Here is a 27,398-nt window from a genome sequence, read left to right on the forward strand (position 1 = left end):
CTCCTACTCCAAAGGCCCCGCACCACCAAAAACAAAAAGGTTTCAATAGGACAAATGGAAATGGGAAGAACAGCATTTTCTATCCTTACTTGCATCTTTTACTTTCCACTTTGCTTTGGTTTAGACAGGATTTGAGCTCACAATTTCTGCCAAAGCTCAATTGTGGTCCATCCACACCTATATATATAAATTTTATGAATACATCCATCCATCATGGATCGATTTTTGTGTTTTGTTCCCATCCTTCCATGTGTCATACCATAAACTCCACTGGGTTGATGATCTTGGCAGACTTATTGAGCAAAGTTCTGAGGGAGTTAAGTCAAAACTTCACACATCTCAGAAATAATGATAGTAGAAAAATAAACGCGTTGACATACATATATATATAGACATATAATTGTTTATTAAAATGGGACTAATGGGGGGAAATGGGCGAGGATATTCATATTCAGAGGGAGAAGAAAAGGAGCATGAAAGCAAGTAAGATGAGGAAAATGAACTCCTGCAAATTATGTGCTTATCTAGCTAAGATGGACGAATGAATAAACGGAACCCCTGTTTTCTTTTCTTTTCTTTTCCTTTCTTTTCATGATATAAGGGGATTTTTTAGGCAGAAGCAAGTAAAGAAAAGACCTGCTTTTCCATCACTTTCTTCGGTTTTTTTGTCCCTTTGAGCTTCCGTCCCTTTACGCTGGGTTATTTTTTTTAATTTTTATTTTATGTTTTTTTGTCTTTCTGTATTCCATGTTTGCGTATATCGTTTGCTGAATGGTAATGATCTGAAGAGGGTATTGTGGCTGTGACCTGACGAATAGACGCATGAGCACATACGTTCTACGGAGGAGGCCCCGGATATGTATGTATCCCACCGCGTGGAACAGGCAAACACTAGCTTATTTTTACTTCCTCACCTGCCTGGCATGTTTGACCAAGTTCTCAATAACACCCTCAAATGCCTCTTTCTCGCCAATTTGCGCGTCGCGGCGTTTTAACCAGTATTCCAATACCTCGCTGGCGCGTACGGCTATCCTCTCCAGTTGTGCTATGTGCTGTCTCAGTTCATCGTCTGTGAAGTTATCCAGTGCTGCATCTGTGGTGGCGCATAAGCGACGGACGGCTGAGAGATCTAGTTCCGGGGGGGGTTCCAGACCACGACGTCGCGGCGGACGGCTGCGTGATGTGGAGCGAGCTGAGTCAAGAAGGGTAGAGGAGTGTCCTTGGTAGTCATTTTTTGCGTTACTAGTGGGGGACAGGCCGCCGGCGGCTATGTTAGAGGAGGATGAGGAATTACCCTCGAGATTTATCGAAGGTAGGACAAGCTTTTTCTGTTTCGAGGCGGGGAGGATCTCGTCTAGGTCAACGGGGACACCTAGGGAGACGAGGAAGACACGGCGGATACGGGATTTTGTCCAATTGGCGGGTTGGAGAGGAGGTGGGGAGACAAGTTGTGACCATAGTGAAAGAGAACGTTCGGTAATGAATATGGCAGAGGAGTCTGGGATGGGCGAAATGGGTGGGAGAGATGGAAGATTTGCGGAACCGGGTAATATAGCATCGAGGTGACTGGATGTTGCTGCGAGAAGATCCGGGAGGGTTTTTATAGATTCGAAATCTAAAAGCGGCGGCTAGATTGAATGATAACCTATCAGTTTACAGTTCCTTTTCTTTCTTGAGGAAATAATCAGCTGTAGACTAAATTGTAGAAAATAAACTTTTCTCGAATCGCCCGATGCCGTATACGCATGGTTGGGATTGTACTTTATACTAAGACTACTTACAAGTGAAGGCGATGGAGGTTGTTGCATGGGGACACCGTTAATCTGGGCCGTACTCTCATTGGTAATCTCCATTGGTTGTGGAAATTCAGCCTCCCCAAAATCACCGAAATCGTCCTCTTCAATGTTTCCTTCTCCTTCTTCGAAATCATAAAAATCATCACCAAAGGCTTGGTCATCATCTACAGCAGTATCATGTGCAAAACTATCGTCAGGGGCTTGTTGTTCCGTTACAGAGCTTTTCCGTCGGACATGGCTTCGATGCTCGGATCTACTAGTCGAAGAGTTTGGAGACCCTGGTTTGGTCAATCGTCCCTCTGAAATCCGAAAAGGGTGGGCAAGGAATAGGAGAGAGGCATACCTGGAACGTCAGGAATTGTCTGAATGACATCTGGAAGTGCATCACTAGGGCGTCTTCTGTGTGCGTTAAATAATCGTCGCGAATTGTTTTCAGGTGGAGATTCGACCCGGGAAAGTACGGTTTCCGGAACTGGACTTCCCTCACTGCCGCTATCCCGACGTCGATTTTGCGATGTGATGCAAGTTTGAGGTGTCTGTTCTTGGATTTTTAGTATCACATCCGGTGCAGAATCTGCTTTATGGGATTCATAAGCAAGTGTCCCTGGTTCTTCTCCGTAGCTCGGTGAGGTTGGGTCGATTTTCTCGACAACAGTCCGTGGAGCAGGAGCCAAGTTCGGGGGTAAGGCAGCTCTTATGCTCGCACTTGACTGCGGTCTGCTGGGTGGTCTGCTGCCAATAATCTCGATCTCATCTGGAACAGCATCTAATACCCTTTTTTCGTATGCAGGGGAGCCAGGAACCTCTCCGTAGCTTGGAGAATCATCGATCTTCTCTACACGGGTCCGGGGTATTGGTGACGGCGTTTGAGAACGGAGATGGGTTGCGATGCCTTCAGAAGCGTCAGAGAAGTGTTCATCTTCACTTTCGCACGCTGCAGACAACATATCGGTTAGCAGCCATTCCTTCTACTAAATATAAACTTATCAGTGAGAAATAAAACGTACAAGATGGCTGAGCCCCAGGGTCATCCAGCTCAACCCCTTTCGGTGGCGGCTCCAACAAGATGCTCGGAGGGCGAGAACACCGCTCTGCCATTATAAAGGTCTCAAGTCGTCTAAATCAACGCCCATTAACCAGCACATATAACGCAGTATATTGTGGCACTATTAAAAATTGTGTCTAAGAATGAAATGAAAATGAGCAAGATATAGTTGGGCCGACATTTGACGTTTCAAGGTGCTGAGATTCTGCCAAGGCGGTCTGGAGCCAGCAGTCCTGTTATTGTATCGTTACCGTTTCTCGAAGCTCTCCTCAGTAGAATGTCGTGTGTAAAACATTGTATGATGTTGTATCGAGACCTCGCCGCGACGCCAAAAGGAGCTCTGCACAATTATCCACAAAACACTTCAACCGTTCAAGGCCATAGAGCTGTTGCTTTTCCAACACCCGTATAATATCCCTCTAACTGGTTACACGAACTACTGTTATATTTACCCCAGGTTGCACCACTTTATACGTTCTCATATTCCCCGTCTAATGTTGACAAGGTCTGCTTCAAATTCCAGATGTAACTAAGTCTACTGTACTGACTGCCAAATTGCTAGGAAACACCCGTTCTGAAACCCAGGGAAACAAACCACAGGTATCTTCTGCCACGATGTCTAACCTATTTCAGTTCGGGACCTCGTCTACATCGGGAGGTTCCAATGCTCCTACATTTGGTACAGCGGGCACCTCGCCATTTTCCCAACCTGCGCCCGGCAAAACTACTGGTGGTCTCTTTGGCAATATCGGGGCAACACCCACAACAACAGCAGCAGCAGCAGATCCGCCTTCTGCACCCTTGTTTGGAGGAGGCTCGACGACCCCAACAACAGGGCAGACGGCTTCTTTGTTTGGAGGTCAAAACTCAAAATCTACGTTTGGCAACACGTTAACGAAACCTTCAAATCCAGGACAGAGTGTTGGGCACACTCCGACGACGAACCTATTCGGAAATGCAAGTCAAACCCCTAAATTAGGGGAGCCTACATCATCTGGCAAGCCGCAATCGGTATTATTTGGGGAACAAGGAAAAACGACTCCAGCCACTAGCGGCTTGTTTGGAAGTACTACTCCAGCACCATCGAGCGGACCATCATTGTTTGGGAACCTGTCCACCACACCTGCCGGACCACCCCCTCAGACCTCAGCTGGGCAAGGCCTTTTCACGAGCCAAGCATCGACAAAGGCCAATGAGCCAGCATCTCTTTTTGGACAAAAGCCAACTTCCTCCCCTTCCTTCCCAGGCTTCAGTGCAACAACCAGTGCAGTGTCGCCACTAAACGCTCCCACAACTACGGCAGCAGCACCAAGTTTCTTCACAAACACTACTCAAATGCCAACGCCAAACTCAGGCAACTTATTCACTTCCTCGCCCGCCAAAGCTCAAGGCGCGGAGGCTGGAAAGTCAGATGCAAAACCACCCCCACCCACATTCGGTGCAGCCCCAACGTCAACCACTCCCGGTACTTCGGGAAGTCAATCACAACAAAAGCCATTGAGCTTCCCTACCTCCAAACCCTCTTCGAGTGCTTTTACACCAACCGCAATGTCAGACACCGCTCAGAAACCCCTTTTTGGAAATCTGGCGCCTACCTCTACTGCATCGGCTACAAGCACAACGACAACGGCACCCGCTGGTGGGCTATTTTCTAGTCTAAGTACTCCGAAGACAACTGCCCCCAAAGACTCGACTACCCCAGCCACTTCATCAGGTCAGCCAGCCAGTGGAATGTTCAACCTTGCTAAGACGACAACCACAACAGCTCCACCAACGTCATCTTCAGAAAAGATTTCTGCTTCTGGAGCAACAACTACAGCCGCCGCCACTGTCACTAGTGCTAGTGCCACAACTGCAACGCCCGCGACAGCCGGTGGCCTTGGTGCATCGACAGTGGGACCGGCTCCCCCAGCACAATCACGGCTCAAAAATAAAACCATGGATGAGATCCTTACTCGCTGGGCCACTGATCTAGCAAAATACCAAAAGGAGTTCCAAGAACAAGCTGAGCAAGTTGCCAAATGGGATCGGATGCTTGTAGAAAATGGAACGAAAGTGCAGAAACTGTACGGCAATACCGTCGACGCAGAAAGGGCTACGCAGGAAGTTGAACGGCAATTAGCATCTGTAGAGGGACAACAAGATGAATTGAGCTCATGGCTCGATCGTTATGAACAAGAGGTTGAAGCTTTGTTGTCGAAGCAGGTCGGTTTTACAGATTCATTGCAAGGACCTGATCAAGAACGTGAACGAACGTAAGTCCAAATTGCTTCGATACCAATGCCAATCCAGTTTTGTCATCTTCTCCAGCTCACATATTTGCAACCCAACTTCGATAAACTAACCTTATGCAGATACAAACTCGCGGAACGTCTCTCCGAACGCCTTAATGAAATGGCCCAGGATTTGACAAGCATGATCGAAGAGGTCAATTCTGCTTCCTCCACTTTGAGCAAAACCACCAAGGCTGACGAACCGGTATGTCCCACTAAGCGCTATTTATTCATATTACAAAAGCGCACTCTCTCTGCTCGTCCTAACCTTTTCATACCTCCCAGATATCTCAAATCGTCCGCATCCTCAATTCTCACCTTTCCCAACTTCAACTCATCGACCAAGGCACGGCAAATTTGCATGCAAAGATCGCAGCTTCGCACAAGCTAGGTAGCTCTCTTAGCGTCCATCAAAATATGGGCTCATATAGCCAATATCGGAATGGGACTGGAAATGGGATAAGTGGCGGAGATGCCGCAGGTGACTTCTATAGAGCTTACATGGGACGTAGGTAAAGGATGGAGTGGTGGAAAGCCTGCAAGGGATGCCTGCACTTTGTCTCATAAATAATAAGCCCGTACCTCTTCTGGACTCATTTGGGTCGTTGTAGATATACCCAAAATTTTGTGATCATTGTTTCCGTTTTCCTTTTCTTTTTCTCTTTCACTCTGTCATCCGTTTCCCTCCAGTTAAACCAATTTTTGACACTTTCAAATCCTCCGCTAGCTGTTCTTGTAAAATGAGAAATGAATTCGATGAAATACAGGGGCTAATTATCTATTTTCATTTTTGTCTCCCATCTCATTGGATGAAACCCAATCGAACATATATATAAACTCGCGTTCGCAACTATACAATCAAGGATGCTTTTCGTGAAAACCACCAGCTTCTCGGGTTAAAGTCCCTGGCCATGTCTTGCAGCAATGAAACAGTAACCACGATGGCATTGAAGACATGTATTCCCCCCATTTGAACTTCTCTTTCTCCTTTTTCCTTCTCATGATGTTTCATGCACACGTATCTGCTTACCTTCTTTGGAACGGGGAATCCGATTTCAAGGAACCATACTCTCGACGACAGATTAGTTATCAGCAAATAACATATAAATGCCTCCTTCAAATTTTTTTCACCAGCAATCAAGGGGAAGCCCAGCGTATCAAACAAGAAAGAAAACACTACAAGGAACCGGGAGATATGTAATTGCCTTGGGTTGATTTTCTGGCCCTCTTGTAGCAGGATAGGAATGGAAAAGAACAGGAAAAATGCAAAGAATAAGAAACGAAACGAAAAAATGAAAAATGTGAGGAATAAAATAAGAAGGAAAAGGGGGAAGATAATGACAAAATTGGGTGGATATCGTATCATCACAGGCGGAAGAAAATCATTGATATATATATTCCAACTATCTTTCCCACCACTCGACTTGTTTAAGACACGTTAAAATGTGTATGTATATGAAAATATGTGTCAGAGAGAGGAGATGATGAAAATGAGAGACAAAAACTCAAAGAAAGATGAGAAAGAGGAATGGAAAAACTACCTATGAGTCCAATGCTAATTTTTCACTTTCCTTTCCCTTCCTTTTTCGATTTTCCTATTCTGGCCCCTAAATTTTCTTTCTTTCTTTTTTTTTGGTACATATACTCTTTTATTTCATCCTCTTTTACAAAGGCTACTTTGCACAAACTAAAATGCACAAGTAAAAGTGGAAAACAGAATCAAAAACCACCCAAACAGAAAATGTTTTGTACATCCGTAGATTTTTTAGTTCTGTTCGCCACCGTGTTCTCTGGTGAGTTGTTCACTGTAAAAGAAATTCATAATGGTCAGATATACATATATACATAGATATAGAGGATGGTGCTTTGAAAATGCAAAGCAGCACGGGGTTACGGGTGGGAAAAATGGAAACAAATATAGGCACGTACATATGAGCATCAAGTTCATCGAGATGCTGGCGCTGTTGTTTCAGCTTTTCTCTCAAAGTACGCAACCTGTCCGATACGTTTAGAATGTTTAACATATTAGAATTTCCCAGGGTCCTGCCCTGTCCACCTCCCCAATCCTCCAATTGCCTTCACAAATTTCTAGAGCAAGGAAGACAGGGGATCAGGGAGCGCGGCGGGAGGGATCGGATATAAGGATAAAAAGGGAGTACAACGTACTTTTCCAGCTCCCGTTGCTTGATATACATGGCTTCATCGGCAGCTTCCTTCTTGCTCCATGAATTGCTAACGTCGAATAATTAAGTATCCATTAGCTATCTTATTTTCCGATAAAAAAATTTTTTAACTTCCTTTGCGTTTTTTCTTTGCGTAGACAATCTGAACAGCCTTCTCGTTTGTCGTGACGGGCAGCTTTTGTGGACGCAGAGAGCGCTAGAGAGATAAAAAAACAAAGAAAGCTTACGTAGTGGACAATTTCCCGGTGGACTTGGGAGCACCAACATCACCTTCACCCATTCTTGCGGCGGCAACGGAGAACAAGCGATTGAGGCGTGGCTGGCTCGCGCGGAGAAGAGGCCTGGCAGTTTGACGCAGCATGTTTGATCAGGGTATGAGTTTGTGTAAGCACACAAGCTGAGAGGAAATTGAGTTGGGTGGGAGAGCGGTAAGGGAGAAGGGAGAGCTGCAACTTTATTCGTCAGAGATGTACCTTCAACAATTGCTAGCACTTTCTATTTCTTATAAAAGGGGGAGAGATCGTACATTTGCTAGTGCGGCAGTGACTGTTTGTTTGGATGGACGGGAGTGCTGTTGGTGGAGGTTTGCTTCAAGGGCCCAGTTTATCCAGAGGCTAGCTTCCTTCGGCAAACAGTCGTCTGGCACATGCGTCATTGCTGACTCAGCCACGTGCGAGACCCCAACGTTGCCACAGTTAAAGCATAATTCGCTGGTAAATGTAAGGTGGCACATCAATTATCTGCCGCCAGTTCAGATCTACTGTGCAGGAAAACACAGCGGAAATACAGTGAATGGCTCCAAGAGTGTCACGAAAATATTGACCGACTGTAATTCTTATGAGGAATGAGGCTAATGTTTTACGTAGATCGATCTGACTTGACTCAGAGCTGCTCGTAAACTGGCAACTTCGGTGTTGAACAATAACAAATGGAGAGTCATTCCTCCTCTTCTCTTTTGGCCATATCAAAGAATCGAAACGAACAATACCGACTCTCCTGGTAACTTTGTTCCCGTTGATGCCTCTCTGAAGCGGGAGTAAGGCGGGGAAGCAAAATAATTCTTCCAGTGTCTGTGAAGGAAAGAAAGAACTGATTCTCTCTTCAACGCTGCCTTGCCAACCTGCTTGCCGCCATTTGTGCGATATCGCTGGGCTAGTAATAGTGTGATTGAGAAAATGGGAACACCCAGCCAACTGCATGTCGAGAGCAAGAATTACGCCTTATATGCACAGCGCTTCTTAGCGTTGAAATTCTGTCTAGGGCACAAGGCTCAGTCGATATGGATTTCGAACGGCTGGACATATATCAGATAATTTTTACCTTTGATAAATTCAATGCACAATCATAGCTCAGTCCTGTGTAAAAAATTCGTGCATAGAATACGAGTCTTATCTGCTCGATACAACGTGGGAATATTGAATGTACCAGCAGATAATCGTGAAACATACCCGCTCAAGACTGGTGTAAAACGTAGAGGAGATAGTAGCCGGGAAAATGCCATTTTGAAGATATGATCAACTGTGCATCGCATGGACGCCTTGTCATTGAGTTGCCCAAAGAGCGTGCTGGCTGGGGCCGTGACTGGGCCGTGTTGCTGACTACTCCGCTCAACCTCCTCACCTGATCCACTCTCACCCTCTCCATTTCTTCTATCTTCAACCTTCTTCTTCCCCCGATGTTCCAACTCTCTTCCCCTCCATCCCATCTCTGCACACCCACAACGTCTGCTTTTCGGTCTGCCTCCTAATCCGCCCTCTGTCGATCAATCACTGCTCGTCTCAAGACTTTTATTCTTTACCTGTCTTTCATCTTAACTTGTCACAACGCGTTGCCTATCCCAGGTGAGAAGTGTTTCTTGTTTTCTGTGTGTGATTTCACTGTCTTGCGTCAGCAACCGGCTTCCATCGCTGCATTAACACCCATCGGTATTTCTGTCCAAGATTATATGTTTTCGGGTTGCAATTTTTGGTAGTCTGCATCCATATCCATGCTTCTACCATCCTTTTAACTTTATCTGCGTCTCGTCATATTCTCTGGATGGTTGAGAACTACCATCGTGTGGTGTCACAACACCAAGCATTCCACTCCTAATTGTTCCCCTTCTTCTACCCATCCCCTTTACCCATATTTCCTACATCACAGCTCCACCTTGCGCATTTTATTGGGGATTTGGTTTTGATGCTATTTCCAAGACTCCCATGAATGTGAAGCCCCCTCTTGACAAGCAACCCCTCATATCTTTTTCTTCTTCTAGTTGAATATCTTGGTTATGCCTAGCTCACGCTAACTTATATCAATTGTAGGAATCTTGATTCATAATGGGTTACGAAGATGCTGTATATCTGGCCAAGCTCGCCGAGCAGGCCGAGCGCTACGAAGGTAGGTCCGATATTTACTATTTTCCACAAGCGCTTACCATGATAAGGAAGATATTAACTCCGGATTAGAAATGGTGGAAAATATGAAGATTGTGGCTTCCGCAGATAAAGAGCTAACCGTGGAGGAGCGTAATCTACTTTCCGTTGCTTATAAGAACGTGATTGGCGCCCGACGTGCCTCCTGGAGAATCGTCACCTCGATTGAGCAGAAAGAGGAGTCGAAAGGCAACGAGTCGCAGGTTGCTCTTATTAAAGAGTACCGTCAAAAGATTGAGACTGAGTTGGCCAAAATCTGCGAGGACATTTTGGATGTGCTGGATAAACATCTTATCGCCTCTGCAGAAACTGGAGAATCCAAGGTCTTCTACCACAAAATGTAAGCAATTCTTTGTTTTCCTGATTTTAGTACATTGGACTGATTTGCTGATTTGTCTGTTGGTTTTAGGAAGGGAGACTACCACCGCTATCTCGCGGAGTTCGCACTTGGAGACAAGCGCAAGTCTTCTGCTGACAAGTCTCTTGAGGCTTACAAAAATGCGACTGAGGTTGCTCAGACCGACCTTGCCCCAACCCATCCCATTCGTCTGGGTCTTGCTCTCAACTTCTCTGTCTTTTACTACGAAATCCTGAACTCCCCAGATCAGGCTTGCCACCTTGCCAAACAAGCTTTTGATGATGCTATTGCCGGTACGTTGTTACTTCAAAATGATTTTGTCCTTTAGAGCGTAACTAACTTCAATTCGCAGAACTTGACACACTGAGTGAGGAGAGCTACAAAGACTCGACCCTTATTATGCAACTTCTGAGAGATAACCTGGTACGTACTCCCTCTTCTTGTCCCATAATCAAACTCTGGAAGTAGGCGACTGAATATCTAACTTGTGCTCAAGACTCTTTGGACATCATCCGAGGCGGAACCCGCTCCCGACGCTGGCTCCGCCGCGGCTCCCAGCGCGCAAAAGGAGGATAACACACCCGCTCCTGCTGCCGAGGATGCCCCTAAGGCAGCTGAGTAGATGATGGGAAAATAATTGAGTATTTTTGCTGTTTTTAGATCGGAGGAGTGGATACAAGGGAAACTGTGTGTCTTGCTATTTTGCCCGTCTTTTTCGAAATATTCGTTCTGTTCCTTATTTACCTTCAAAAACCCCGCGCCAGCTCCTGATTACCTTTTTCATCACTCATCAATCTCCCAGTGACACACACTCTCTCTCCTGTCTCTCACTCTTAATCTCCCACTCTCGTTCCTCCTTGATTTTAGCGGCTGGGAAGTTCAACAACTATTATTCTACTTTCTCGATTTATCTTTTTCCTCCCTCACACTTCCCCCTTATTATTGAAAACTAAAAAAGAAGATTGATTGAGTTGACAAATACGCTTTTAACGTTCCTCCATGAAGAAACATCCCCCCAACCGTTCATTTCCCGTATTCTCTTTCTCTCTAAAAATAATTTTTTTTCCTTTTTTTCTTTTGATAAATGGAATAGGGTAGGTAGAGCGTGGGCGGTCACCCAACTTTTTTCGGAATTCCTTCAAACTACAAAATCATCACCTCCTGCAAACCAAACCCCCATATGCTACAAAATTAAAAGAATAAACGAAACGCAGTCGCCACAGATATATATATTCATCTCATTTTAGCATTCGCCTTCCCCCTCCCCTTCAAAAAGATAAAAATAAAACTGTTATTTTACTTATTTCTTGACGTAATCTCAAGTCACTGTAAAATTGGTAGAAGATGGGGCAACAGCAAACAGAAGAGATTATCATCGTCTTTTCGAATTCTGAAAAGCTGATCCTGTCAAATCCTCTGCATTTTCCATTCTTACTTTTCATTCCATTTTTGTTTTTGTTATGCTAAATTTTCTTTTTTTCATTTCTATACAGCCAGGTCTTTCTCTCTTTGCATTCAAGCAAATGAGGGTTTCGATAGTTCTTTACTTCCTTGATTGTGTGCATTGGACTTCATTTCAAAAGAGCAATGGATGAATGAATGCATATGCTTCTCTTTTTACATTACCTCTATATTTTATTCTCTCAAGTGATGTCAATCCACAAACAGTAGACATATGCACATGTGCATGCACATGTACATGTTCCTGTGATTCATGTCTTTATGTTAGTTAGACCGCTGGGGCAAAAAAGCTCAATCATCATCAATGCCATGTCAGTAGTAGAGAAAACCAAACCCCCCGCAGCTTGTTTATTACTTCTTAAGTCAACCACTATCCAATCAGTCACAATCTGCCAACAAACACAATAAATAATCAATCTCCATCAAAGTCTATATTCATCTTGATACCTTTTTTTTTCATCACAAACCCAAGACCTCTTGCAGTTGATTTTCAAGTGAGGGGGTGGTGTTTGTTAAATCTTATCTAGCCAACTTCTTCCCAGCCCTCAGGATTTCTTGATCTCCCTTGTTCACACCCTAGTGAGTGAGGAATTGTGATGACTTTATTTGACACTTATATACATTACAAGGTTATATATTTGGATCATCTTTTATCTCAGCATTGGGTTCTCACACTAATTCATTGTCTTATTCTGTTTCGAGTTTCAAAATGGGAGTGCGTGTTCAATGATGTGATGACCTTTGCTATATCAACAAAATATCTCTTATACGTATATTTCCCCTTTTTATTCTATCTATAAATAATGTCAATTCATCCTCCAACAATAGTGGGTAGTATCTAATGATTTATGAGTTACAAATTAGATTCGTTTGTCGTTTACCTCTCAACTTTCAGCTACAGGAAACTAATAGGCGGCAAGCCGCGGAAGCGGGAAACGGGAAGTTGAAAACGGATGAGGAAAAAGTATATAATTTGCATGAAAAATTTGAAGTTGAATCTTAGGTTATTCCAGTGGACACTTTTCCTCCAACCTAGCCGTCCCGTTTCTCTTTTCTATTTTTGAGCGCTTACTGGTTGGTATATTTACCTAGGAACCATGCATGGGGTGGCTGAATTTACTCCTATCTGAAAAACCAAACGCAGAGGAAGTAAATCAAGACAAACCTTTGCCCGGCAGCCGTTTTCTTCAATACGTTTTTACCTTTCGAAAAAAAAGAAAAAAATTTTCCTATGGATGTTACGCGAAGGAGACGTATTAGAGAGTTGGGTAAAGCTGAATTTCATATGGAAACTCTAGGCCGTAAGAAAAACGAAGACGACAAATGTACTAAGTATGTATGATATCTAATGAAATTTCTCTCTTTTAGGAGCAAAAATAAAAAGAAGGAACTAAAGCATGTCCTTGATTCGAATTTTCTACTTTTGTTCTTTTTATTCGTTAGCTTGAACTGTACATGTACTCTGTGGATGCTGTGATATGAAGGGTATATGAGATATGTGTGGGGACGAGGGTTATGGGGGATGAGGTAGAGCAGAGAATAAAAGCTAGGTTCAAAAACTTGCCATGTTTGATAGGTAAATGGATGGATTGGGATTCTGTATAGGGTGCTTGAAATAGAGGCGAAGGGGGTAAGAGGTAAGTAAGTGGGACGTATTCTCATAATGTACGATGGTGAAACCCTTCAGGCAACAAAGCGGCACCGAAACAAAAAAGACAAAAGACGACATAATGTAGTGGGTGATAGGGCAGCAAAAGCAGGGACTCCAGGAGCTGCGTTGAAAAGTCTAGAACGCAAAAACAAGTTGAAAGGTATGTGTATATATATATGTGTGTGTGAATGGCATGGTATTTATTTCTTTCCATCGAGCCCGAAGAAATGATATTTTTTAGTTCTGTTTCTTGTGGTTTTTTTTTTTTGAGAAGAGGACGGAAGAGCTTTATAGTCTAGTAAAAGCTCCCTCCACCCCTTCTATGCGACAAATCCTTTAATTCCATCCATAGTAAGAAAAGAGGGAGATAAGAATTTCACCAAGCCCTTTCAACACACGTATATGAACTCCATCAACCACGCCTGGTGTGTTTCTTCCGACATGAATTTTATGTAAAATGTCGGAAAGATAAGAAAAGAAGCATATGGAATGAAATAAGAGAATTTGGACAAAAAGGGGATGAAATAGTGGTAGAAGGAAAAAAGTGGAAAGAAAACTCAACGCCTCTGCTTTGGAGCCCACATAAAGAAACCAGAAGGAACAGAAAAAGCACATAAGTGAATAACAAAATAGTATAACTCTGTTCAAGGAAAGCGAAGGAAAAAAAAGATCCGCAAGAAAGGGTCTGAGGAAGGAAAAAATCATACACGGCACAGGTGAAAATTAAGTATCTGATAGACAAGGGGAGAGAATATATCGCACTCCTGATTCAGCAGGGGATCGGAAAGCCTGATAAAGACAAAAGGTTGAAAAAAGAATCGTAGCATTTGATCCCAGTCTCAGCCATGGGTTGAGCATATTTATGTGCAGTCAGATGCAGAAAGTTTTAGATCCGTCCTCCTTTGTCAAATCGGCTCGATCAGAGCGAGTGATAGGGGCTTTTCAAGGGCAGCAGCGCAGCAGCGCACTACACATCGACCCAGAAAACGCATACGCGAGGAAAATAGTTGTGTCGATTTGAGGGCTACGTAGACCATGCACGCACCATCACCTAGCTCAGAGATCACAGCCGCGCCTTCTTCTCACGGAAGATAGAAGACGGAAAAGAACGAAGAGATTAATAACCCAGTATGGGCACGGAGAAATCCGGGTATTGTTTCTTTCTGACGATTAGGTTATATTTGTCTTTCTTTAGTCAGGATGAGGCCACATGCTCACAAACTGGGCTTGCCACTAGCCTAATAAAATGCCTGGATTTGATTTCGGGCTGGCGATACCTCTCTTCCTCTCTATTTCCACACCGAACGGGGTACGACTCGTGCGAAGATGGATAAAAGCATAAAGAAGCAAGCAAAACTTGCTAGTGTCTAAAACTGACGGGGTATCTTGGATCGAAGGGGGTGATTCTAACGAGGCGTAATACGTAAAACTCGTTTCGCAACCACTCAATAACGATAAGAACACGTCGCTCAAGAAACGAATGATAAAGTAATGCGTTGCAGTCGACTTTCGCGGTGGGGAGTGTGTTTGATTTGGAGGTACAGACTCCACATGATTAAGAAGATTAAGGGTGTATTATAGGCGATAATAAAGGTTATGCTAACGCTGCTGATCGAGGGTCGTAATGCGTAATAGTATCATGAATGGATCGAAGATGAATTCGAGGTATGAGTCGCTATGTCCTCAACCTGGTCGTCGAGACCAAGGGAACAGCCAATTGTTTATTTTGAGAGTGGGTGGGGGAAGAACGGAAATAAGAGGTGGGAAACGCATTTCAACATCCCCCCGGGTTTAACTGATCACTTCTGTTGTTTCTTGCCTTTCCCGACACCACTGGTCGATGTAACCTCCGTCTTAGCGGACATCGTCCGTGTGAGACCACCGATATAGTCCTGTAGGAATCTATTCTCATTTTCTAGTTTGTCGTGGTCTGACTTGACCTCATCAATGCGCTCTGCGAGGGCTTGCAGAGATGACTGCAAGGTATTTGCTTGCCTGCACGGACGCGTCGGGTTAGCATCATATATAGAAAGACGTGGGACATGTCAACTTTGTCAAAGGTGGGGGAAAAACAACAAATGGCACAATAGCCAACCGGAAAGGGTTATATCACGTAAGAGAAGAGTCCTTTGTCGATCGATTGTATTTTTTGCGCGAAACTCACTTTTGTAAGGCCTCTCTTGCTTCTCTACTAAGTTTCTCAACATCTGCCGAGTTCCTTCTCGGACTCATGGCACGAGCGTCGTCCGGGGGGAATTCCTCCTTCTCGATCTCAATTTCAGGATGGTCGCGGGGGACAAGAATGGAGGCACTGGGTTTCCGACTCGCCAGGCGGGGACGGTCAGCCCTGGATTTTCGATCATGTTCAGTATCCGATATTGAGGATGACGAAGACGAAAGAGCCGAGACATGCACGCTGTTGATATTCTCGTTTGGAGATGGCATTGCCGGCACTGGATCTGATCTATTGTCCACACCAGGTCCAACAGCCATTCTGCGATATTATGGACCCCAAATCCGCCAAGTGAAAATATTAAGTTGAAAAAAAGAAAGCTGAAAAGAAAAATGACGAGGTGCCAGCTCTCAAATATCACACAGATGGCAATAGATCTCGAGGTTGGCCACGACGAATCAAGAAAAGAAGCTGTTCGAGAGGACAGTAAACACCCAAGCTAGTGGGAGACCGCCAACAGCTATGATAAAGAAATCAATCCACGAGGCGGCTATAAATCGAGAAGCTGCTTTTTTTTTTTCGGGAATGGATAAATGATCCGCAGAGAGAAAGCGAAAATATGGGGAGAATGGAAATGGCGGGCGAAAAGTTGTCAGGGCCCAACGAGTCGAGCGGGTGAAGTGGTATAGAGCCCTTTTGGGCGGGGGGTGTTGATGTATCAAGGAGACAGAGGGGGGAACGTGTGAGAGAAGAGGGAAATATAAGGTGAGAAGAGTAGAGTCTAGCAAAACCGATGTATAACGAAGAAACCAGTCGATCACCTTGTAAGGCGCTGAGGGAGGAACAGCGGCAGGGGAGACAAAAAGTCAGGAGAGGTGTGAGCGTTCGCTGGTTGAGAGAGAGAAAAACACCTGGCAGCGGCAATGAGGAGAAGGACGGTGAGGCAAAATGAAGCCAACAGCGCTGATTAATGGAGACAGAAAGACAATGTTGGACGCTTTCTCTCATCGACGTCGCTGACCGTGGAGTGCTGGGAAGGCCCTCTTGTCGCCGTTTGCCAGGCAGTCTCCGTCTCTGGCTTTCGGTCCTTTTAACAGGCTGTAGCGCTGGGGTGAGCGAGTGAGCGAGCGAGCGAGCGTGAGCGAAGGCTTGACTCTTCTCCTGGCGGTGGAGCAGTGGATGGGGAGAGTGGCCGGGGATGTTGGGCAAGGGTGGAAGGTTAACGCTGGTAGTGGAGTGGTAGCGCTGGTAGCATTGGTGCTGTTATTGTGGTGCTGGAGGTGGAGGTTGGCCCGTATTATTGGTGCGGTCACGTAACCGTGACGGAGAACGTTACATACAAGGCAGTCAGCCGATGAGGGCGCTGTGTCCTACTATTTGCTGGGTTTGCCAGGCCCGGTATGATAGCCTGACCCGCTTACCAAACCAGTACGCGACCACTCCTGTATTGGCGTATGTATTGCTGTAACGAGGAGTAAGTGGCCGATCACTAGGATGGATGCAGCATGATGCTGATGAAGATGGTTTCCACAGTTCCAAGGTTAATCATTTCGCTCAACCCCCAGGGGTGTGTAACTTGTGATGCAGTTGGTATTTTATCTTATTCTTCTTCGTCTTTGGCTTACGATCACGAAGGCTAGCGCAGAAAAAAGAAAATGCAAAATATCGTCATAATTACGAAACAAAAAACGATCAAAATAATCGCTGTAACTTAACAGAGAGCTACCACCGTATCGGGTCATCTTAACTTAATGTACAGAATACTTTTGGAGCATTTGAGCAGTCCTTTTACCTTGACTTCTGTCCTATAACTCCTATAACCACCCATCAGATTATTTGCCGAAGGATGGCTACCGTTCCATAAAATAACCCACCCCCAAAAAAATTACACCAGTGGAAGAAGAGTGGCCAATGAGGCTTTTATTAGAGCTTCCGTTTTGGAAGTAATAGCCACAGTGGGGGTTGGGCGATATTACATACAGTACCTCCGCAAACTCATTAGTGTACACAATAATATTCTGTACACGACATACCATTCTTACAGTCAGCGTACAGGACAGTGGAAAGCTGCTGGCATTCCCAGCTGTGTTGAACTTATCGTGGGTCAATGATTCATCATCAACGTCATGTACTCCGTCTCTACCTGTACAGTGTAGGTAGGAATGGCATTTGGAGGGCAACTCACTTCCTTATTCCCCATTCAAATATCAACTTCATTCTAGCAGATGAAATCCAAAGCCAAAGTCAGTGAGTAAGAAAGAATGTTGTCTACTATGTATATAGCACGCTTCCGAAGGAAGACTTGGGGAGTTTGACCCTCCAGGTCGATGTGAAAGTAAACAGATGCCCTTCTTATATTATGCAACCCTCTGGTTTAACTACACATTTTTAAACGGAAAGAAGATAGTTGGGAATACTGAGGGGATGTATTAGACTCTGCTGCCATGAGTTAAACAATCAAACTGACCATCAAGGCTTGAAGCCTCCACGCGACGCTTTCTGTCCCACACCTCAATTACTTGAAACCTTGCACAGATTAATAGTGGAATGCGCAACCCCTCCGCTGACCTGATAACACGCTGGTCCTACAAGATCTACAAAAATAGACTGGGAACTGACACCGACTGGAGGGGTGTACTATGGTACCTGCGCAACTAGGATACATAACCCCTTACATACCGGGGTTACAAAGTAGAAGACGACAAGGGGTACAGCTTCGGGATTCCGATGCAGGAGCGGGAGCAAGTACAAGAGCAAAGTAGCTCGCCGCCCGTAGTTGGAGGTCGAAAATGTATGCTGGGTTTCGGCTGACCAATCTTCCATGGACAAGGCAATGTTGAATGCTTGAGTATCATTCCGGGGCTCCGGGCACTGAGCTTCCAAGGGTGAATCTGGACTTTGACAGATGCAGCTGTACCCCTTTCCAGATAGCATCCTGACACTGAATAAACTCACAATTCCAGGAGTAAATAATTCAAATGATTAATAAATAAAAACATCAATGGCAGCAGTGTTTTGAATAATATATCACAATCTACTTTAATCTTCTTGAACTGGTCTCTCTGGCAGATTCATTTATCCACATTGAATTATATCATTCTTCTATAGGTTTAGCCCATTTGCCCATCTTGCAACAGTAAATTGTCCATCAGCACCTCAGAGTTGCTCTATAACTATATTATGAAAGACTAATATAATCAATCAACTGCAGAGCAAAGAACAAGTTATCGCATTCTATATTATCCTCAGGTGTTCCGGGGGGCCGTTGAATGTATAGTACTGTAGCCAGAACAAACAGGAAATACAGAGATCCAAACCTAACCGTGCAGGCAGCGCATCAATGTCTAAAAAGCTATCGTTCCATCATCATATGGTATGTATACAAGTAATTGCAATTCTAATCATTTCCATGTTTGCAGCTCTACAGGTGTTGTCCACAGAGACCACGTGAGTCAGACGCCCCTACCTAGGTACCATTTCATGTAACCTTAAAGTTAAAATACCTACCATGCAGTGCGCAACCATAACGAAAGATTATTCCGAAACTTTGTGGAAACTTCGAAATTAGCACTTAGTGTTTGCAACGGCCATGACGTTACAGTCCGTATTATTATTAGAAATAATTTATTTTGTGAGTGGAGATATCCAGTTCAATAGCTCTTATTATTAAAAATAGAGGCGATGATACATTTTCCCGGTCAATAATCAATAAGATATTGAACAAGGTAGGGATACTGAAGAGGCAAGGGTCCACAGTTATTTTTGTGAAAGCAAGAGACAAAAAACCGTACCCGAAATTTGAATCGATCAATTTAGTTGTTCGAAAGCAACTCGTCTGACGGATTCAAATAATATCTATTATTACTGAACTTTGGAAAAATATGACTCTCATCTTTGATCGTTTTGGTCGTTTTCTCCCTCTTTTATTTTCCGATATAAAAAATGGAGGGCGGAATATTCGTGCCTTAACTTTATGATGAGTTTAGCCACAGCGGTCCGTGTTTGCAGTAAGTTGCCATTATGCTCTCCGCAAATACTAGTATTTAACTTGAGAAATGAGTTCAGTCCCCAACCTAAAATAGAATGCGAGTTGGATAAAAAGGAGGATGGTGGAGTAGTCTCTGATTGGCCAATCTTTTGGCAAACTGTGCGTCTGCAATAAGTAATCTGCTTAACTTCGTCCTCTCACCAATATCCTCTCGAGCCTCGTGGCAAATATGAAAGGCACCATTTTGGCCACATAGGGTCTCCTCAAATCCTTTCCCCCAGCCTATATGCGCTTGGCAGTACCGGAAACCACTAATCTGGGGAGCAATCTAGTTGTACCCCGGCTTACTTTGGTGCAGCCCTAATACACTGGTAAAACAACACCATGAATGCATCAGCGACCAAAACAGCAGTGATGGGAAACTTGATACCAACTACCACTCCCTTTTCCTTTCCTTTCAGTTGGTACTGTACATTCTCCTGGATTTGTACCTGTGTCTTCACTATCAAATCTTAATGTTTACAGCCAGCCTTTTTATTTAGTAGTTGCCAACTACAGCCAAATTTTAAATGTAACATCATTTAGTAGTTTTTCTCGTAGCTATATACACTGTGGAACACCAGCGTTGGATCATATTTAAAACGACATTGCAAAGAATATCTATTGTACAGCGCATGCGCCCAATGAATAGGTTGATCCAAAAGCTGTTTGTTATAAGTTGGGCTGCAATATCAAGTGAAATTTGAAACACAATAGAGAATGACATCAGAGATGATTGACCGAGCTGACTATAGAAAATTATGTAGGGATTATCAGCAGGAAATACACTGCCAACTTATTGGTTTGGATAACTAAAAATTACCAAACATTCTTTAGTTTGTTTCAAAAAACGCCTTATGATTCTCATTGTATCTCTGTTTTCAGAATAAAATATCTAGGTCTGTTTCACAATTTTTGTTTTAAACAACTTAGCTTTTGATATGAAGTTGTTAGTTTTGATGAGCTTTGAACCTTCGATCTTTGTTGAGTATTTTAGATCTACATGTACGATGTATAACTAGTGCAGAATGCGAAGGAAGTTCTGTATAATATCATACATACACATAGTTACAAAACTTGGAGGTAAGATTGTATCAAGCTAACACACCAAGTACACCGATATATCGACTTCATCTGAATCAAAATACCTCTTTAAATTGGCGCATTCGTTATCTTAAGCCTTCCTTTCTATGGAAGAACAGACAAACATTATTCCCTCTAACAAAACAAACTCTATTCAGTATTATTAATAATATTATTATTATTTATATTATTATTATGGAGCAAAGGATTTTTCAAAAAAAGCCAACTGCTAGAAATGAAATCTGTGAAGGAGGAACTGTCAAATGCCAAGCGCTTTAATTATCCGCCAACTCCTTCCCTCTAAATCTGCATGGGTTTCTTCCGGAAGAATACAGCATCGTGATTGGTGGCTGAGAAAGGCATTTGAAGCGATCATCGCTGTGCTGTGTCAAGGGGGGATAATCGGCTTCCTTTTAAGTTAGCTTCTAATTTAGTTCAATCATCATAAAAGGTTGCATCATCGCAGGGAGACTTTGGAAATTGCAGTCTCTCTCTCCAGATGAAACTGAGAGAGCGGGAGGAATAACGGGTAGAGAATCACTCGAGAGCTGAAACAATGGAAACAGGATTAATTTATCGCTGTCAGCTATTTTGACGAATTGTTTCAAAAAAGCCAGATGTATTCGAACGTAGCCAAAGCATAAAATGGAAAGCAGCCTGTTCACATCGTTGTGATGAATCCTCGTCGCGGAATTTGAGTGGAAGATTCCATCTCTGGCGGAGATTTAGGTCATGTGCTGCGAGGGATGATGAATGTGCCTCGAGGGGATGTCGAAAGAAAACCAAGCGGGAACAATATGATGTCAGAACCGAAATGCCCATGGATGGATGCACAAACGGAGAACAGATGCTGTTAGGGTCTTGATTCCGTTTTTTGAAAATGGTGAAATAATTGGAGGGGAGTGCGGACACATGAAGACCCATCAATGAGCTGAATTTCCAACCAGCGGAGTTACGGAGTTTAAAATCTGTGAATCAAATGGTCGGCAGTCCAAAGACATTGCCATAACCTATGGCCTGTTTCAACATGAATCAAAAAACAATACTTACCCACTGAAATAGCTGAGAGGCATTTTCTGCTATGAGGCCTTGAATCATACCACATGACAGATATTCCGTCCTGAGTTCTGAATCACACAGTAAATTACTGCTGAGCCTGAAGCCAATCATGCGGCACGGTCTCCTATTACTAAATTGTGACTGCTTGTCCAGCTGGTGCAGAATTTCTGTCGTCATCGTCCAGGGGCGATGACAGTCGAGAGGATCTAAAAAACATCTCAGCAAGAATGACTTGCCTCGCGGAACATACCGAGATATCGCCTCTCATTACCACGTGTACTTCTCCATAATATTCTGTCAGGGTGGAAATGACAACAATCACTGCTGTTCATGATTGGTGCCACAATACTAGAATAGGTGAAGGATAAGATGTCAGGCGCAGTTAGAAAATTTACACAGACAGACAACACAGCAACTTACGCAGTAAACAGTAAAGTACCAAACTGAAATAACGCATCAGCTTCTCACCATGGAGGAGGAAAAAAACGCGTGAAAGCCTCTTTGTTCAACCTACCTAACTCCAAAGGACCTGCGTAGATCCACAATATCGCAATCCCGTGCCATTGACAGCAGGCCATCCTCACGGAACCAATCAATCGAAATCCCGCCACGGAAAAAAGCAGGTACGAAGAGTCAAAGGGAAGAAATGTTGGACTCCGCAAGCCGAGTTTCCACTCCTCACCCAATCCCATTTCAATGATGTCTGCTATGTCTGAGCCTCTGAGAGTATATTAGCGCGCTCAAGATGTTCCTGGCTCCCTGCCACTTGTTAGGCTGTGTCCATTTTGTCCTAAATCAGTTAACTGGTTAATTGGCGTGTTTATTCATAACCTTGATAGACAGCTTTTTCCGTTGCTTCATTGCTTGCCTCTTTATAGAAATGCCTGATCTGTTCCCCAGTGAAACATGGAAATGAGCTGATGTGACGATGATGATAATAATGGTATGGAGAAGGCAGTTCTGTCAATACAATATGTTTCACAAAATGTTTCACAGAATAACTTTGGATCATAACCTGCAGGTCTTACTCTCCATCATCCACTGAATCTATCATCACTCTTCCTTCCTTAGAGATTCGAGCCAATATCTACTGTTACGCTGTTTAACATTGAAATATATTAATGTAAAATTATTTCGCTCTTTACAGTACAGCATAATTCATCAGTTGTGACATGGGTAAGTGCTGATATATGTGAGGGTAGCTGATGTCGTAGTTACTCTCCTTCATATTTCGTATACAACAATGTAGTTCTTATTACCCTCCTTCTCTTGCGAGTAATGTATTGGCACAAATTAACAGAGGCTCCTTTACACAGCTCTTAGGTTAAATTGATATTGGCAAGTTCTTAACTCAACTCATTCAGCTCAAGAGCACAGATGCTGAAGGATAACACTGTACTATGTGCAAATTCATTTCCTGTCTCAAAGTCATCAACTGAGTTATACCTCAACCTGTCCATCGTCCGCCCTTTTCGTCGTCCCATAACCCCATCTCTCTTTCGAAAAGCTTATCCTCAGCAGGATTTGGAGTAACACAAGGCCCATCGCTTTTGGGGATGATTTCACCACAGAATTTTTGGGCCTAACTTTCACGAAGGGATTAGCGACAGGGGCTCATAGACAGGGAATATGTTGGCGTGTGTCTTTGTCTTTTGTATGACGGGGGCCAATTGTCCCTCTTGTGAGATGAGTGTGATACATGTGCGTGGAGTCACCTGGAAGCGTCCCGCGGTCGGAAACGAATATCTAATTAGATACGGAGATGCCTCCCCTTCACCCTGGTTGGAGAATAGCTCTGTAGGGATTTTAGATATGATGCATCATGTTCAGGAACGTCCAGAACTTTCTCTTGGATCAGGCTGAATATATCATTGCACGCCAGGAAAGGCTCCCATGGATCCTCCGGGCGCGCAGAATCGCTGGTCCGGGCCCCGCCCTCATCATCCCGCAGAGCCTTTTTTAAAAGAGCTTCTGCAGGCAAGCCGGTGAAATGCGGATTTGAGGTGTTAAAGCTGTGTCAGCTCGAAGAGTAGAAAAGTCTTTATAAAGTGACTCCCTATGTGGATATCACATACTCTACCCCTATTTTCCTTTTTGCCTCTGCGGTGTGACCCTCCCGATTTTGAAAACCCGGTTCCTGGGAATATCCGCTTGCGTCTTCTCTACCCCATCTCAGGGTGGGGTGTAACCATGCTATCTACGTATCCTGAAGGTGCGCGTGTGGGAGGATGGAGATGGAGCCTTAAATTTTTTTTAGTTGCATTATAGTATCGGTGGTACAGTGTTCTGATATACATGCAGTTCAATATACCTATTTGGCATATATCATGGTAGTTAGAAGACGAAGTTGATTAAGTTGGCTGGAAAAGAAAACTTGATAGAAGGAATGAGATGAGAGCTTACAGGCCAAACTATATGAGGCCTGAAAGATGACTACGAAGGTAGGACAAAGTACCACCTATCATTTTGTCATTGCAGATATGGACCGATGAAGAATCAGGAGGAATTTAACGATGACAAGGTTTTCATTTCTCAAAGGGTTAAAACATGCTGCTCGTTTACATTAGCACCAGGAGGGAGAGCTGTAGCAATCCCCGTAGTCAAAAGCGCGCAGCGTCAGGCTCGTATATGCACGAAATGAAAGGCCACAACCACATCATCTAGCAAAGTGCACACACTCTAACACAAATATTTTGTTTCCACCTTTTTCCCGAGTGATGAAATGTTAGTTTTCCCTTTTTTCAAGTTCAGGTGTGAAACAGAAAGCTGTAGGGCACATGCGCCAGTGGAATGTCTTGTTCAACAGGCCGGTGAAAGTCCGAGTTTGTATTATGAGAGAGTTCAGCAGAGTATTGCATTTACATCTGTTGTGGGGAAGAATTCGCAATGGGAGGATAGGCAGAGATAAAAGCCAATGACAGTATGCCAATGTCTTCTCAAAATACAGGAAACAAGAAAACGAGGGAGCGGGTTCACGTGTCAAAGAGGAATGGTTTATGCAGGGTATCTGGAAATAGAGCGTAAAAATACCTCAAAAAAGTGTATGTGCATGGATATACCTGGGCTTCGTAACAGCCATAGGAAATAATTAACACCAGTTACTGTTTACGAGCCATTTCCCATTGGTACAAGGCTCGAAGGACAGCCACAGCACCGGATTGGGTTTCAACAGTTCGCCCCCGGCCACGGTCATTCACATCCTGAAAGACAGCAGTATTCTGCTGGCCGGGAGATGGGCGGGATATCCGTTCAATCTTCTTCTTTTTCACGAAAGGAGACTTCTTATATCCCCCAAAGTAGATATTACCATCTGCACTTTTCAGCATTCGCCGATGGGGCTTATCACCGACATCTGCAAACGGGTCTTCATTCATGAAATCAACTGCACCATCTGGCAAGGGAGATGTTTGGGTGGGATGGAGATCGGAGTACGGATACGGTCTCCCCCACCACATACCGAACTTTCCTTTCTCATCCTTCGTCATGTACGAAGCGTTCGCATTGTGTGCCACCCAAGAATAATAAGAAGAACATTTTTCTTGGTGCCATTCATAGTCTTGCCTCTGTGATCTGATCCGTTCGGCTGTTTGCTGCTTGCGAGTGGAGGCAGAGAAATATTTTTCTGTTTCGTTTATGAGAGGGCGACAGAATTCGGTGAAATGATGGAAGAAAATGCTTTTGAATGTTTGGCCATTTTGCGAACAGCTTCCTGAACTGTCGCAGGCATCCTCAAGAACTCCAGCGCGTCCCAATCCATGCCATTTTTGGATAGAAGTATTCGGCCATCCAGTCGCCTTGATCACATTTTCTACCAGCTGGTGACCATCTTCTAGATAGAATTTGGCTCCAGTGGCAAGCCAAAGATCCCTGAGTCCGCTTAACAAAACCCCTTGGTTGTAGGTGTATACCATCGTATCCAAAACATCGCATTTCCTAGTACCAGGATTACGTTTGTCCCTCCATCCTTGGATGTGGAACCCATCCGCATATAACCCATTTTTATCGGTCATATTAGAGTTCTTCAGCCAGTCGTATGCAGCAACTGCGGCATTTAGATGGGTCGGATTATGCGGTTTAGAGATCATGTCGCCCGTAGCAGACTCCGAAAGCAAGGGTGAATCGATGTCATCACCAGGGAAATGTAGATACATGCCAATGCTCGCTGAAATAAAGAGCTCGTTGGTAATTGCATTTTTATACGGTTCAAGGTAGGGGCTCCAGATCATTCCACCACCGCAAAGGGAAGTATTCCAGCCATTCGAAGCTAGATCATAGAACAACCGAGCTCTGTGCGCAGCGGGTCTCCTGAGCTGGGTTCCATACCACGATGAACGCAAGATGTCGTTCAAATTGGAGTAGGAGGAGTAGTGTAAACCGGAGTGGATTTTTTGGAATTTAATGTTCTCCAACCATCCTAGGACTACCCACAACATGTCATCGTATGCCTGCATTCTCAAGCTGAAAGCGTCTTCCCCAAAGTAAAATGTTGATAGTTGCAGAAAATAGTAGTTTATAAGGTTTTCGTAGGCAAGAACGTCGGAACGATGAGATCCCAAAGTGGCGGAGCCGCCAGCGGCTGCCGAATGATGGTCGTCGAGAATGGCATGGAGATTTATGCTCAGTGAAGAGAGCGTTGCAGAGACGTGTGTTCCTAAAACTGCTGCAGTCCAATCAATGCTTGACGGCCAGGTACCTTGCCAAGTTTCGAAATATGACGATTGCATCACATCCAACGCGTTGAGCAATTTCTTTAGTGTGTCATCAGAAACATTGGGGTCGTGGATTGGTTTTTGCGGTTTCGACCCTTTAGAGGCACTCAATGGAATCGTCATTGCAGGATCATTGAGAGGTTTCTGTCGGCCATCACTGTCCGAATAGCCACTGTTTTCTAGTGGTTGCGCCAGCGCAGTGTCGTGAAGGGAAAGACATAGAAGAACTCCAACGGTAATAATAATGAGAGAGAAGGGGGATAGCCCTTTTCTAGGACACCTCAAGCGAGAACCCATACCGACGCTATAAGAACTGGGTTTTCCAGGATTTCTGTGGTGTGACGATACCTAAAAATATATAATCAAAAGGAGTTGAGGAGCGTGGGTATGGCAAGGGTGTGGCAACTTTATATCTATTCCTTGAGATAGGATCTAGTACTGGTAGCTGGAAGGGAGAAGTAATAAACGAAAGCAGTGCATCAGCTAACCAATGACACATGTAATGATGAACTGCGCCATTGGAAGCGCAAGGGAGTTGGAAGAGCGGTTATGTGGATAAAGGATGATGGCCTGATTTCGATGTTCCTCGACGCCTGTTCTGCGGGGAAAGATGCTTCTGTTTTGGACCTTGGCCCCTCGCCAAACCTTCTGCACAAACTTTAATCCATTCCACTGGATACAAGACTGCGAATAAATCAGCAGACCTCACTTTCGCCTTGCCGCAATAGATCTATGTATTTATGTTTCTATTTAAAGACATGATCAAAAACAACAACCATACAGCGGCAAAGTTCGTGTTTTTCACACGATCCACAGAATCCACGTGATGATGCTGGACATGACAGTATCTGCCCTGAGCTTGCGTCATTCTCCGATAACATGAAATATTTCCAATATACTCGGTTTTTCTAACGCGCCTGATACACATAGAGCACAGTCCATTTTGTTCACACGGCCAAGGGTTTCATCGCATACCAACCAGCTAGTAAGATTTACTCACTAGCCCTACATATAATCTTGTGACGTTTGACGCAGCTCATGAATCGGCAGCAGCAGCTGGGCAGCTCTATGCCCTTACATTTTGTCACAAAATCTCTGAAACCGAATTATTGAGTTGGGAAATCCCACTGACGGTATGTCCTACGTCAATTTTGCTTTTAGATCAG

The 27,398-nt window shown here is 44.1% G+C and overlaps 10 protein-coding genes across 10 annotated transcripts; 4 read left to right on the plus strand and 6 right to left on the minus strand.

Moving 5' to 3' along the window:
* Nucleotides 1-902: 902 nt before the first annotated feature.
* HCBG_00454 (uncharacterized protein) lies at nt 903-3,136 on the minus strand (the record flags this gene model as incomplete). Its single annotated transcript, XM_045427504.1, has 5 exons — nt 903-1,628; nt 1,782-1,960; nt 2,140-2,730; nt 2,804-2,913; nt 3,093-3,136. The coding sequence occupies 5 exons, from the start codon at nt 3,134-3,136 to the stop codon at nt 903-905; spliced, it is 1,650 nt and encodes a 549-aa protein (XP_045291479.1).
* A 320-nt stretch (nt 3,137-3,456) lies between these two features.
* On the plus strand, nt 3,457-5,630 carry HCBG_00455 (uncharacterized protein; the record flags this gene model as incomplete). The annotated part of the gene is made up of 3 exons (XM_045427505.1): nt 3,457-5,096; nt 5,196-5,319; nt 5,400-5,630. 3 exons carry the CDS (start codon nt 3,457-3,459, stop codon nt 5,628-5,630), a joined length of 1,995 nt encoding a protein of 664 aa, XP_045291480.1.
* A 1,249-nt stretch (nt 5,631-6,879) lies between these two features.
* Nucleotides 6,880-7,658, minus strand: HCBG_00456 (uncharacterized protein; the record flags this gene model as incomplete). Its single annotated transcript, XM_045427506.1, has 4 exons — nt 6,880-6,919; nt 7,044-7,109; nt 7,281-7,346; nt 7,525-7,658. The coding sequence occupies 4 exons, from the start codon at nt 7,656-7,658 to the stop codon at nt 6,880-6,882; spliced, it is 306 nt and encodes a 101-aa protein (XP_045291481.1).
* A 1,333-nt stretch (nt 7,659-8,991) lies between these two features.
* On the plus strand, nt 8,992-11,294 carry HCBG_00457 (DNA damage checkpoint protein rad24; the record flags this gene model as incomplete). The annotated part of the gene is made up of 6 exons (XM_045427507.1): nt 8,992-9,138; nt 9,601-9,676; nt 9,745-10,051; nt 10,121-10,362; nt 10,422-10,492; nt 10,566-11,294. 5 exons carry the CDS (start codon nt 9,616-9,618, stop codon nt 10,689-10,691), a joined length of 807 nt encoding a protein of 268 aa, XP_045291482.1.
* Nucleotides 11,295-13,193: 1,899 nt separating this feature from the next.
* Nucleotides 13,194-14,202, plus strand: HCBG_00458 (uncharacterized protein; the record flags this gene model as incomplete). Its single annotated transcript, XM_045427508.1, has 2 exons — nt 13,194-13,341; nt 14,006-14,202. The coding sequence occupies 2 exons, from the start codon at nt 13,194-13,196 to the stop codon at nt 14,200-14,202; spliced, it is 345 nt and encodes a 114-aa protein (XP_045291483.1).
* Nucleotides 14,203-14,980: 778 nt separating this feature from the next.
* Nucleotides 14,981-15,674, minus strand: HCBG_00459 (uncharacterized protein; the record flags this gene model as incomplete). The annotated part of the gene is made up of 2 exons (XM_045427509.1): nt 14,981-15,176; nt 15,346-15,674. 2 exons carry the CDS (start codon nt 15,672-15,674, stop codon nt 14,981-14,983), a joined length of 525 nt encoding a protein of 174 aa, XP_045291484.1.
* Nucleotides 15,675-15,947: 273 nt separating this feature from the next.
* On the plus strand, nt 15,948-16,899 carry HCBG_00460 (uncharacterized protein; the record flags this gene model as incomplete). The annotated part of the gene is made up of 4 exons (XM_045427510.1): nt 15,948-16,037; nt 16,459-16,657; nt 16,784-16,806; nt 16,888-16,899. The coding sequence occupies 4 exons, from the start codon at nt 15,948-15,950 to the stop codon at nt 16,897-16,899; spliced, it is 324 nt and encodes a 107-aa protein (XP_045291485.1).
* A 668-nt stretch (nt 16,900-17,567) lies between these two features.
* Nucleotides 17,568-18,288, minus strand: HCBG_00461 (uncharacterized protein; the record flags this gene model as incomplete). The annotated part of the gene is made up of 3 exons (XM_045427511.1): nt 17,568-17,572; nt 17,822-17,864; nt 18,034-18,288. 3 exons carry the CDS (start codon nt 18,286-18,288, stop codon nt 17,568-17,570), a joined length of 303 nt encoding a protein of 100 aa, XP_045291486.1.
* Nucleotides 18,289-21,439: 3,151 nt separating this feature from the next.
* On the minus strand, nt 21,440-21,855 carry HCBG_00462 (uncharacterized protein; the record flags this gene model as incomplete). The annotated part of the gene is made up of 3 exons (XM_045427512.1): nt 21,440-21,481; nt 21,515-21,729; nt 21,774-21,855. The coding sequence occupies 3 exons, from the start codon at nt 21,853-21,855 to the stop codon at nt 21,440-21,442; spliced, it is 339 nt and encodes a 112-aa protein (XP_045291487.1).
* A 2,766-nt stretch (nt 21,856-24,621) lies between these two features.
* HCBG_00463 (glycosyl hydrolase) lies at nt 24,622-26,794 on the minus strand (the record flags this gene model as incomplete). Its single annotated transcript, XM_045427513.1, has 1 exon — nt 24,622-26,794. The coding sequence occupies one exon, from the start codon at nt 26,527-26,529 to the stop codon at nt 24,622-24,624; it is 1,908 nt and encodes a 635-aa protein (XP_045291488.1).
* Between the last annotated feature and the right edge of the window lie 604 nt (nt 26,795-27,398).

Source organism: Histoplasma capsulatum, assembly GCF_000150115.1.
Source record: "Histoplasma capsulatum G186AR genomic scaffold supercont2.1, whole genome shotgun sequence".
In the NCBI taxonomy this organism is placed as follows: domain Eukaryota; kingdom Fungi; phylum Ascomycota; class Eurotiomycetes; order Onygenales; family Ajellomycetaceae; genus Histoplasma; species Histoplasma capsulatum.